General features: G+C 35.5%; 1 protein-coding gene across 5 annotated transcripts in view; it reads right to left on the reverse strand.

Annotated features, from left to right (window-relative positions):
* The window catches only part of HOMER1 (homer scaffold protein 1), a 159,211-nt gene that overhangs the window by 75,702 nt on the left and 70,319 nt on the right, over nt 1-13,190 (reverse strand). For all 5 annotated transcript variants that reach the window (XM_069096320.1, XM_069096319.1, XM_069096318.1 and 2 more), the window contains one exon: nt 5,214-5,353. In XM_069096320.1, the coding sequence (XP_068952421.1) occupies nt 5,214-5,353 (140 nt within the window). The remainder of the gene's footprint in view (nt 1-5,213; nt 5,354-13,190) is intronic.

The raw sequence follows: 13,190 nt of genomic DNA on the forward strand, positions 1-13,190 counted from the left end.
TTTTTAAAAGGACCAATAAAATATTTATAAAATTCAGTTAAATCAAAATACATATTATATCACAAGAGGATTGAGATGAAGATATATTGATGGATAAATATAAACTCATCAACTGTAATAGAAACAACTTGAAGCACATACACTACTGATAATGGACCAGTAAGGTCATCTTCCTATGAGGACTGATGAAATTATTTTCTCCTTATGATACTGAATATTTTGTTGTGTTGTTATTGCTCAGTCATATCTGACTCTTTATGACCTCTTTTGGGGTTTTCTTGGCAAAGATATCAGAGTGGTTTGCCATTTCCTTCTCCAGATCATTTTACAGATGAGAAAACTGAGGCAAACAGGGTTAAGTGACTTTCCCAGGGTCACACAGCTAGTAAGAGTCTGAGACCAGATTTGAACTCAGGAAGATCAATCTTCCTGACTCCTGGCCTGGTGCTCTATGTACTATGGTGCTACCTAGCTTTCCCACTGACTATTTTAATAGATAGTAATACTTCATCACTCAAAGCCTTTTACAACTCTAAAAAAAATGAATCAAAGTAGAAACAAAATAATCTTTAAAAATTGAAATTCTTTATTGAAAAACTAACAGGATTAAGGTCTTTTTACTCTCACCACTTCATAACTCAGATTTTTTTATAAAACTCCTCGTCAGCCTATGAGCTCCCAAGGGCCAGAAGCTTTAACTAACTTTATACAGCTCTAGAAAGATTGCTGACTAAATGCTTCTTTGGGGGACAGATATAGGTCAAGTTCAGAGCCATCACAGCTGATGACAATGATCTCTCATCTGTTGCCATGATTTCAGATGAACAGAGACCCTAGTTAAATAGTTGGTGGAAGTGCCTGGTAGAAAATAATTTTTTGAACTCATTTATAATTCCTTCTCATTCTCTATTATGAACTCTATAGCTTTGGTTATAAATAATCTATAATTAAATCTTAATGACAAAAACTTCTTAATGAAATGTCACAGTTCACAAACTGCTAGTTTATTCATTTCTTTTGCAGTATGAGTACTATGGCAAATAGTGTTTTGGGTGTTATAATGTCTTAGTGCAGAAACTGACTCCCATTTACTAATAATAAAAATAAGGAAACTGGTGCAAATAGTGGTAGAGAAGAGCTAAAAAAAAGAGTTTCATCCCTCCATTCCTTGTTTAAGTTAGAACAACACGATGATAATAATAATTTAATAATAACCTTAGGTAGCAGAGTGTATGGTATTCACAATAAAATTTTTATTTTAAATTGTCCAAAATGACAATTAAATTAAGAATTCTTGTCACAAAAACATTTAAATCAAGTAATCTAGTTGCAAAGGAACTAGATCTTTCAAAGTCCAATAAATGTGAAATTAACAAACCCCCTAAAAATTAACCAGAGTTGTGAGTGGAATGAAATCTATTCTATTTCAAAGGTGTTAGTAAAATTGTCATTGCATAGGACTAAAGCAAAATCAGTCTACTAGAAAGGGAAGTTTCTGTGTACACCCTTTAACGAAAACTATAGGAGACATGTGGACTAGCAGAAAGTTATTATTTTGCTTACAGAATAGAATATACATGCGGCACTAACGAAATGCACAAAATTGAACAGCACCATCTGAATGCACACTGTCTATATCTTGAGAGTTAAATATAAGTAGTGGTTAAAAGAACCTCTGTTCCACTAAGGAAATTTATGAAATTCTTATTAAAACTATCAATACAAAAATAGCTTCTTGAATAGTTAATATGTACTAGTAAGTCTGTTCCAAATTCTTGAAATGCTATATAACAGCAGCTTTTCAATTTATAATATTGCATAATCATAAAATTGCATTGAATAAATTACATGGAAATAGTGACATTATATGTGAATGCACAAAAAAGTGAAAGATGACAGCTAAGTTTACCACAAAGTTTTTATAACAACTTCCACAATGTCATAAAAATAACTTCAAAAATCTAAAAATCTTCCTCTGTTTGGAAATCTTTCAAAATAAGTTTTCCCCATAACGTCAGAACATGCTCACAGCTGCTAGAAATTAGGACACAATTCCTTAGCTCAAGGATTGCTTAGCTTAACTCAGTTAGTAAAAATCAAAGTATAGCCTTGTGAACAATACTTGTGAGAGGAACAATTGCTCAGATGATAGGGACCCAAGAACATACATCCCTGTTCCTATATGTTATCCAAGGCAAATACAGTCAGATTTCAGTCTTACTGAAGAGTCCGAGTAACAAATTGGTTAATATTCTCTTTGGTGAGCAAGTCAAAGTATGTCAGCTTAAACTCAAAGGTAATATGCCTTTCAAATTAAAAGATGTTTTGAAAAAGATGAGAAATTCAGACGTAATGGAATTCCACGTGGAATTGCTTAGATTTGGGGGGCCACCTCCCTCCCCAAAAGGTAGGCTGTGTTGCCTCCCTATGTCTCTTCACCTGGTGTACACACTGGCATCTTGTATATATTACTAGTTAGTAACCTTCACAGAGGAATGGGCCAGAATGGAGAAAGAGACTGTACTTTCAATTTCCTTGCTGTAGGATACTCTCAGATGAAGAAACTGCCTCTGCTAACGTTGGTCAGCAACTTCTTTGCAATTTATATAGTTTTAGAAACTTACAAGTTATGCTACCCGCCGCTCAAGGTCCTCCAATCAGTATGTGTCATATGTGGGTCAGGAGATAGGAAAGAACCAAAATTCAAACCAGAACTGACCATCAAAGTTAACAGATCAAAGAGGTTGGATATTATACACACTAAGTAAGGTGGGTTTTTTTGCTTTTTAGATTTTTATTCTAGTCCTAAATCTGGCACTAACTGTATGACCTCAGACCTCAGTTTCCTCCTTTGTTAAAATTAAGACTTGGAAATCCATCTCTAAGGTTCCTTCTAGCTCTACCCCATCCAATGAATCTAATCCAGCTATAAGAAACAAAACATCCATACAAAAATATTGTCATCTCATTTTTCTAGACTTTAAAGCAAAAAAAATTTTCTTTTTTGTACAGTTTTCCATTCTGATTTGTATCAAATCTAAGATCATGTCTTGGAAAGACAGTAAAAAGTGAATTTTAAAATTATTTGTGTGACACATTTAAGTAGTATAGACAAATGTGGTCCCTTAATATTAAATGCTACCTGAAGTGAGAGGCTTCACATCTGCCATGCTTTACCAAGATCCTGAATTTTTTTTACAAAAGATTTTTAGGGAAAATAAATATCAAAGTTTGAATTTAGCCCTTCTATATATCTGCAAACTACCAAGCTATTTCCATTTAAGATGGACATTCAAAATCAAGCATGGAAGAAATATACACAGTGCTGGGATTGAAAACAAATAAATGGCTCCTGTGAGCAAGATAACATGTCCATGGCTAAACTGCAGTTGCTTCTAGTTGAGATGGTGCTACATTAAAGAAAAGGTGACCACATGCTAGTGAGACACCTGGCATATAAAATGTCACTAGCAGAAGACCAATTCTAGCTGGCAATATAAAAAATGGAATGTAGGCAGAACACTAAAAATGTTCCCCAAGCTAGAGGTACATTAAAACAAGTAAGTACCAGGAAGAATTATCAATTTCTAGCTTCAGAATGCTACAAGTGTTAATTCACACAGCTCATTTAAACACCAGCCAAAGAAAGCTAATAATGAGCTATGTTTAGGGCAGCTATGTTAGCCATCCCATAGGCAAGGCTGGCAAGAACTTTAAGAACCACACTTAAGAGGACGTGGGATTTTCCTTTCCCAATCATCCTAACTAATGTCTTTTATACAAAAAAAAAAAACAACCCTCCAGCCCATTCAAACATTAAGAGTGCAGCCCACTCAAATATTAAGAGTCTCCCTCTTTTGTTCATTTCCAATTGAATATTCAAAATCATCACATGACAAGTTAAACAGTGAGAGTAAGTAGAAATCAACAGAGAAACTTCTCTTTTTTTCATGCAACACAATTTTTCTGACAAAAAAAGTTGTTTACTGAGAACAGTTCAAAATATAAAAATACACAACCACTCAACTATATTTTTTGCATTAAGCAAAATTCTTGGCAAAAATGTAGTATCATTTTTCCCCTAAACCTAATAGGTATTTTACTTCTTAAAAAGACTTCTGTATCCAAGACGTATGACTGACTAAAAAAGTGCAAGACTTCCCTTCCTCTGGTCCTGATTTAGAATTACTTCAAGACTGAGCTACAGAGAGGCTGGGCAAGACCATGAGGCTAGTCTTGTGTTGTTCTAATTCCAATTTAATCAAACTAAACTTCAGAAAATGTAATTTGTAAAAAGTTTTCATTCAGAATATTTTATTTTCATGTCTAGCCCATTCCATAGCATGCAAACCAAAGTCTTAATACCATAGATAAGAATTCAATTTTAATGTCCTCAAAAGGACTAATGAGCAACAAAGCAAAACACTTTTATACCATTTCTATGATTTTTAAATATATTACCTCTTTTAAGGTTTTGGCGAGAGAAGTGCTTCCTTAAAACTGAGATAATCCAAGTGTCTACTTCATATTAACTTTACAGAAGTTCTCTAACTCCCCTAAAACTATCTATCACATATGGTCAGAGTTATTGGTTTGGTACAAAAGTAAAAATTGATCTGATATTTTTAAAAGCATTCAATTCTATTAAAAAGGTATTTCAATATTATTTCTCATTAAAAGAGTCTCTAGAATAAAACCAAAAAATCACTATATAAGTTCTCAAACCTCAGATAGCTTTTTTTCCTCATGAAAATCACTTTTGAAAACAATGCTACAAATCCTCATTAATTCAGACAAATCTGTCAAGACCAGGCAACTATAATTTTGTTTTCAAGAAAGAGAGCTGTGTCTCTTAAGTACATAGAGTAAAAACCTGAACCAGGGCCCTTTGGGCACCATGTTAAAAAACTAAGAATCATAATCACATTCACTGTTTCACTTAAATCTTATATTAATTTGCTCAGCAAATCTTTTCTGCATAGATAGTACAAAAGTAAACTTTAGCTCAACCCAGCTGAATGACTGTAAATTCCAAATTAGTGAGCTTACATGGTATTTCATTTGTGGGTAAATAGAAACTGGACCTTTTGAAAAATAAAGGAGACCCAACATGGAATTTTCATTCAGTGTTATTATATCTTATCAAACGTATGCAAAGTAAAAGCACACCACACATTCGTTACTTAATCATGATGCTTGAATTGAATCTGTACCTATGTGAAAATGGCAATGCATTCTGGGTTGGTTCAGCCCTTGGTTCTGAGTTTTGTGTCACTTCATGAGTTCTTTCATCATCTGTCCCATTAATACTTTCTGGTGTTAAAGGAGACTGAAGATCCCCTCCTGCTGATTCCTTTAAAAAGAAAAATTGAACTTTAGTTAAACACCATGTCATGTTAAAAGTATGATGTATGTTCATTTATGGTCCATATTTCAACTAAAACTTAAAGGTCATATGGAATTAAAAATTAAACTTGGAAAGAAATTATCTTTATATAAACAAAGCAACTGATACAGGAAAGTAACAAAACTTATAAATATTCTGTTTTTAGAAGCAAACAATTTAAATTAATCTTAGAGTTTATCAGTTATCTAAGCAATTACTTGTCCATAACTGAAGATATTTAAAGAGAATAGTAGGAAAAAAATGAAAGCACAAAAGAAAATGAACAAGAGTTGAGGGGGGAAATATTAGAGCCCTGGGAATAAGAGACAACTCTTGTAGATTCATCACTTCTCATCTCTGACAAAACCATGTATGCAAAGGCAGATTAAAAAAGAAAAATAAAAGAGCTTTAAAAGAAGCTCTCATGGTAATGTTTCTTCATTTTGGCTTTGCCACTGTAGGATTTCATGCTCTGATCATTTTTCTTCACAAAATTTCCCATCTATTTTTTTTCTGTCTTTAATCAATGTTTGCATAACAATGCAAGTTAATTAGTCCCTCTGGAAAACACTGAGAGTTTGTTTTAAAGTTCAAAGTCTCATAATTATTCTTACTATGACAGCTTCCATCATGGTCTCAAATTTGATATTGGAAGCTGGTACAATTTGACAAATCTAGTTAAAGTTACCTAGATGAGGGTCCAGAAAGAATCAGAGGATAAAAAGTTGCAGCCAGAAAAAAAGCAGGAATGCATTCCCTTTAGGAGATCTGAACCTACAAAATTCACAGCAAAGAAGCATGAAAGAGAAGAATGGAAAAGGCTTTCTTATGCTTCTCTACTGTCATTTTTTACCTTCATCAGCTGATTCCATGGGGCAGGCACCTCTCTCTCTCTCTCTCTTTCTCTGTATATATGTTATAACCCTTGAAATACTCTACTTGAATCCTCCTTCTCTTATAATGCCCATTAACTGAAAATCTGTGGGCTGGGAAACATTTTCTCTGTGGCACAGAGAAGTTTAGCACCACTGTCTGAGGAAAAGAATATTTCATGATCAACACAATCACTGCTACTTTGGCGTGTGCTCCAATTATAGCAGTTCTGAGCTATTCTCACTACCCAAACTGAGTCTGGGTTGCCAAAAATAACACAGAAAGCAACTTTTCTCTCTGGCACCGAAGGACACAATCATCCCTTTTCCTAGGATAGGATCAACCAAACTAAAATATCTGGATTGCCTGGATAACTAGTACCAACAGATGAGTTAACAAGTTCAGGGAGGTACAAACAATGGGAAAGTCTCTACAAATAAGATAATTAATAAGACAAAAAGGGAGTAACCCAAGTTCTATGATTCCTACTTGGCACCTATGCATTTATCTAGAGGAGTAATGCTACAGGTTAGGAGTAGGAAAAAAAAGGGGATTAGTTACAGATTAAGAGTGTAGGGTGAGAAGATATGAATGTCTGAGTTCCAGGTTCTATCCCCTTCTAACCTCAAGGTAAATGCTACTGTGGCTCCAAGGGAGAAAAATTAGGGGCTTGTAGCATGCGTGTGGGGAATACTGCTTACAATCTTTATGGAGAATGAAAATGGGGAGGGGCATAGAAAGAAGTCTAGATGATTGGGAATGGCATATATATTTGGAAGATTATAAAAGTCTTCTAAATTCAGAGAGAAAGAAGAACATAAAGGGAAGGGGTGGGGGAGAGAGGAAAAGGGATGGATCTTTGGAGGTGGGGGGTAGCTTAAGTAATAATCAGAGGGCAATGTAGCAGGTAGAAATAGAGGAGTCAGAAGGGATAGGAAATAAGAGACATACACAAACATAAAATAAGGATCAGGAGTAGAATTCATGAGGGGAAAAAAAGCAGGGGTAGTAATCATGATCTCGGGCAAAGTTAAAGCTTTGAAAAGAAAGAGATAAGAAAAAGAAAAACAGGGAAACTACATGATACGTCTACGATATTAGTCGATTTTGTTTTAGGCTATTTAAAATAGCTAGACAGTATAAGGCTGGAATATTTCTGTGGTGTAGGAAACGATGAGTTGGTGGACTTAAAAAAATATGGAAAGACTTGGACTCATGAAGGAAGAGGCTATCTATCCTTAGAGAAACAGAGTTAGAACAAGAACAGCACGGTCTTACGTTGATGCATATGAATGTATATGTCTATATGTTTATATATGAGTATGAATATAGATATCCAAGTATATGTAAGTGTATGTATGTATATGTATATTATAGGTATATGCATATGTATATAAGTGTGTACATATACATGTACATGTGTATCTGTATACATATCCATACTTTATTGTAGCCTTTTTGGGGTGTAGGGGGAAAAAGAATAAAGTGCATAGCAGAGAACAAAAGAAACTTACAACGAAGCAAAGAAAAGATGGATAGCTCTCAGCAAAACATGCCGTATTTATTATATAGGCTTTCTTGAAATGGAAATTTATTGCTGTATACTTTGAATCCTGTCTTATATTGTGCTGTGTAGATGGAAGTGCTTTTTTTTCTTTTCTTATTGTGTATTTAAGTTTTCATATTTAAGTTTAAAATAAATTAATTTTTAAAAAGAGTGAAAATTAAAGGCTAGAGTGAGAAAAGGGGATATGAAAGACAAAGAAAAGGTCTACAAAACTGGACAATCCCACAAGTGGCATTTCAACCCTCCACTCTCTGGGGAGTTGCCACTCCACCTCACATGCTGCAAACCCTCATGCAGCTGTATTCCTGTCTGCTCCCACCCCAGATGGCATTACCCCACTTGCTGCAATTGCCATGAGCCACCCGGAGAGCTGTCATCACCCATGAGCTGAGACTGCAAGATTCTGCCTTACTCAGATCAGCTGGACTAGACCCAATATGGGACTGCAGGACTAAGGAATTAAGAGCATCCCAACCCACTTCCAGCCTCCCCAGATCTCTCTCGTTCTTGGCCTATATTTGTCCATGAAGACAGCAGAAGGAAGGCTGGATTTGGAGTCAGAGAACCTGGGCTTGAATTACAGCTGTCACTCCCTGTGTGTGAACTTGAACAAATCACTTAACTCCTTGGGCTTAGTTTCCTTCTTTGTAAAATAAGGAGTTTTAAACAAGAGGGACTCCAAGGTCCCTCTCAGCTATGAAAATATATGTCTGATTAGGCATAACTGAAGTTTAAGCTTTAAAAATGTTACATAACTAACCTTTGAGGGTTGATGTGAAATGTGACATTCTTTTAGACACAATTAACCGAGAAATCTGTTTTTTACTTAATTAAGCTTGTTACAAGAGAGGATTTCTTTTTTAATTGAAGGGAGAATTGGAGGGAAGAGGAGGATAGCGACAGTAATGCCCCCCAAAAGAAGAAAAGCGTCCTTGAATTTAAAAAAATATATATTAGGTAAACAGAAGGAAGTCCAAAGGGAGATACAGATAAACAGGACAGTTTTGAAACTGTGTTAAATTTATTACACATCTGAAAATAAATGCAAACTATACATAACAGATTTATAGTTCCCTATGGAATCCTGTTTTCCTGTTCCTCTTTGTACCTGGAGATGCTCAGGTTGATATGTATTTTTGTCAGGTTCAGAATAACAAAAAAATTTAAAACTAGATCAATGTTTATATAGTTTGTTTTGGTTTTATCTTAAATATGTCACTTCTTGGGGGATCCAACCTAGCCCCCAAAGCATATAGCTAATCCTATTAAATCACAGCTACAAATGTCAAATGAAATGTAACAAAAATGTATGGTTTTAAAATATGTCTCTTTTAGAATGCAAGGTCCCTATGTGAAAAACATCCATTTTGTAATTAGCATTTCTTAAGCTTATTTAGATGCATATAGCAATTAAGGTTAAAAAGAATAGAAAGTATGGCTAAAAAGATACATACATATGGTATTGAAAGCAGCAAAAATTGTATTTCTCCACTCACTGCCCTCACCCCACACTTTCCCCATGAGAAAGGAGGAATTTTCTCAAAGTTAAAAGTGAAATCATACAAATGTCAAATATGACTTATTATAAAGAAGACATCTGACTATTTCTAGAAAGACTTTTTCCTAATTCCGTAATCAGGAAAGAAGAGCTAGCCAAAATACAGAAAATATGTTGCAAACATCTAGTCCTGGCAAAAATATGGTTCTATTCACAAGTTTTGGGGCACAGATCATCGGAAAGCCAAAGGCAACAGATGTGACCAATAATTATTAAAAGAAACAGGATGTGTCAGAGATTTGCCACAAAGCTTTGCTCAAATATTCAAAGTCCTTTTTTTCCCTAACTCCCTACATAGTGGTTATGGTTAGAAAAGTCTATCCTTTCTATCACAAATGAAGACACACTAGACATATGTTGGTCTATACTGCTTGGGAAATGAGAAAAAAAAACACATTTTGAGTGGTGTAATTTTAATTTCCCAATTTTGAAAAATCTTAAAGGAAGGTAACAGAGAAAGAGGAAGGAGAGCAGAGATAGAAAGCCATGTGCCCAGGCCTACTGCTTTGTTATATTATTTCACCATTTTGTCTAGGACTGGCTTTGCCATTGGCAAGCCATAATCCTCAGGGAGAAAGGCAGTAGGACTGGAAAGTACCGATGTGTCACTGGTACTGACACACATAACCTTGTATCTGGGAATGGCCTTGTACTAAAAGCAGAAACAGTAGGAATCAGATTATGACAAATGGGAAATAAATGCCCATATTTTCACGCCTTTATGGGTGCAGCTAAATGGCTTAGTAGATAGAGTGTTGAATGTGGAATTAGAAAGACCTGAGTTCAAATTCAGCCTCAGACCCTGGGAAATCTACTGCTGTCTACCTCAGTTTCCTCAAATGTAAAATAGGGACAATAACATCTATCTTCAGGATTGTTGTCAGGATCAAATAACATATATAAACATAACAGATGTAAACTGCTTTGCAACATTAAAACACTATATAAATGTGAGCTATTATTATTATTATGGGCTCCAAGAGTCAGCATAAAAATTATTAATAGTATGGAAATAAATACTTAAGTGACTTCCAGGAGTTTGAATAACAATTTATCATTTTGGGCTGTTAAGGTCACCAAATGTTATCTGATTCTTGAAAAGAGAACTTTCAATAGTACAATATCTCTTTTCTCTTTGAATAAACTCATTTATAGAATTCTATCACTAGTTTCAAAGTAGGAAAATATTTCATTGAAATTGGGAGTGAGAATATCTACTGAATAAGAAACAATATAGGTGAATTATAACATATGGGTGTGGGGGTGGAGATTTCAGAATTAACTCTCTAAGGCAAGTGTTACAGACTTGTGGGATATCTTCTCACCAATCAAGTCTATACACCTCTGGCCAGTAAAAATTGTGGGAGGTTATGGCCTAACACAGGATGGTAGCAGCAGAAATGGGAGTAAAATCTTTCTATAATGGTTTTAATGAGACTTGCATTGTTAGAAACAATGGCTTTTTGTAGGTTATACAAAACCAGGGACCTAACTTCTTGCAATCATTTTTTCCCAAAAACAATTTTAGACATTCATTCAAATTGATTTCATGCCTATAAGATTGACATCTCTACTTAAAACCTTACCACGTAGCCTTTCTTCAATAAAATATGCCCTGATTGTTCGAAGGAAGTAGTCCCACCCTGATGGCTTCCCCTTCTGCTTTTTTCACCTCTTCTCTGTTCGTAGATAAGCAAAACAGAGTACAAAAAAATAAAAGCCATTTGGGGCCAACTAATACAATACAGCAAGGTAATACTTGCATAAAGTACACCCGGCTTCAGAGGAAAACTAACCCACAAATTTATAAAAACTGACCAATTCTTAGTAAAAAAAGAAAGAAAGAAGCAAAGAAGGAAAAGAAAGAGAAAAAGAAGGGAAAGGAAGGAAGGAAGGAAGGAAGGAAGGAAGGAAGGAAGGAAGGAAGGAAGGAAGGAAGGAAGGAAGGAAGGAAGGAAGGAAGGAAGAAAAGAAAAGAAAGAAAATAATTTTAGACCTGAAAGAGAATTTAAACTTTTAGTCAAGGCTGCACATTTTTACAAATGAAGAAAGACACAGAAAAGTGAAGGGGAATGTCTAGTATTATAAAGCTACTTAGTGGCAGGATTCCATCCCACCCCAACCACACCACCCCCCACCCCCACCTCCACCCCCATCCCCTAAAAAACCAGCCACAGGCTGTCTCCTTTTAACATGATTAGAAAACAAGACTGAGGCTGCTGGCATCTAATGAAAAAGTTTACCCAAAAGAGGAATATTAAAAAGGTAGCACAAATTCCACACCAAGACAAGAGTTTGCTTTTATCATATGTATTAGAAAAATGAACTAAGACCTAGAGGGGCTTGTGATTTACATAATGGAGGGAAAACCCACCCCCAATGAAATCGCTGATCAAAATAAGGATTATTATATGTTAATGACGGTGGAGAAAAAACATAAATACTTATTAACATGTGATTCAACTTAATCCTGGAAAGGACCTTAGAAATTACGTAGTCCAATGCCCTCATTATAAAGGAAAATGTATTTCAGCTCTTCCACTCGCTACCTCTATGACCTTTGGAGAAGCCATTTAATTTCTTTAGGTTTCAGTTTCTTCACTTGCTAAATGAGGGAAATGGACTAGATGACCTCTGAGATCCTTTCCAATAAATGTGTAATTGTGAGAGGTGAGTTGCACAAGGTCATAGCTAGCTAATGGCAGTGCCTGTACTAGCACTGAGAGGAACATAAATTCCTTGAAGGTCGAAATGTTGTTTTTCTGTCTTTGTTCCTCAGCACCTAGAACAATCCCTTGTATACACACCGTGGGCACTAATAAGTATTTGTGGAATTGATTCTCTTGATTCCTAAAGCCCTTACCCAATCTGGCTCCCCTCGATTCTGCCAAATTTTGTTTCATATTATTCAGTTTCATGAACACTCTGCTCCAAACCGACTCACTGCCTATTTCCTGAGCTTACGGTAGCTTTCCATTTCCTGGTTCCCCCAATGCTAAAATGTATTCTTCTCACCTCCCCTCTTGGTCTCCCTATAGGCTCAGCTCAGGTACCAGCAATTCTTCCAGCTATCAGTACTCTCTCCCCTCCTTGAAGTTTTACTTTTCTGTGGTGTGTATCTCTTAGTAGAACTCAAGCTTCTGGAGGGCAGGGATCCCTTATATGCTTGTTCTCCTATTTCCCAGAACCTACCACTGTACCTTTTAGGCAACAGATACTTAAATTCTAGAGGAACTACATTTTTACCATAGCATTCTTCCTCTAGATAAGACTTTTTCCCCCAAAGAGGATCATTAAGAAATGAAATACCAGGCAACTTATTTAAGCATATTCCTTTAATTAAAGGAATCTTATGAGGAAAGCATTCTTTGTCACAAACAGGTCCCTTTCAAAATATGCCCATTAAAAGGTGGAATTTTTTTTGGAATATTCAAAGGCCAAGGCATCTCTTGACTCTCCAGTAGAATTTCTAGATAGTGCTTCTCGCACACAGATTAACCCTTGGGTTCAGTTAAACCTTGAAAATCTGATATTACCTTACAGCTGGGCATGGTATATATTCCTTTAAATATCATGTGCTGCTAAACCAGGTTTACTGGGATTGGGGTTTGGGTGGCCACAAAACCCTATGAGTTCAAAAAGAAATGGAGCTTAAATGAAAATCCAAAACAGTTTGGTAGCCAGGGTGAAAAATGAGTATATTGAGATCAGAACCCTCAAAATGACCATTTTCTTGGTCCCTTCCATGTAAAATAAATTAATAAAGTCATAAATAAAAATGAAAAGGTCAATTAGGAACAGCATAC

Source organism: Petaurus breviceps, unplaced genomic scaffold, assembly GCF_028583685.1.
Source record: "Petaurus breviceps papuanus isolate PSGF00001 unplaced genomic scaffold, PetGlider_PUasm1.0 229, whole genome shotgun sequence".
Taxonomy (NCBI): Eukaryota; Metazoa; Chordata; class Mammalia; order Diprotodontia; family Petauridae; genus Petaurus; species Petaurus breviceps.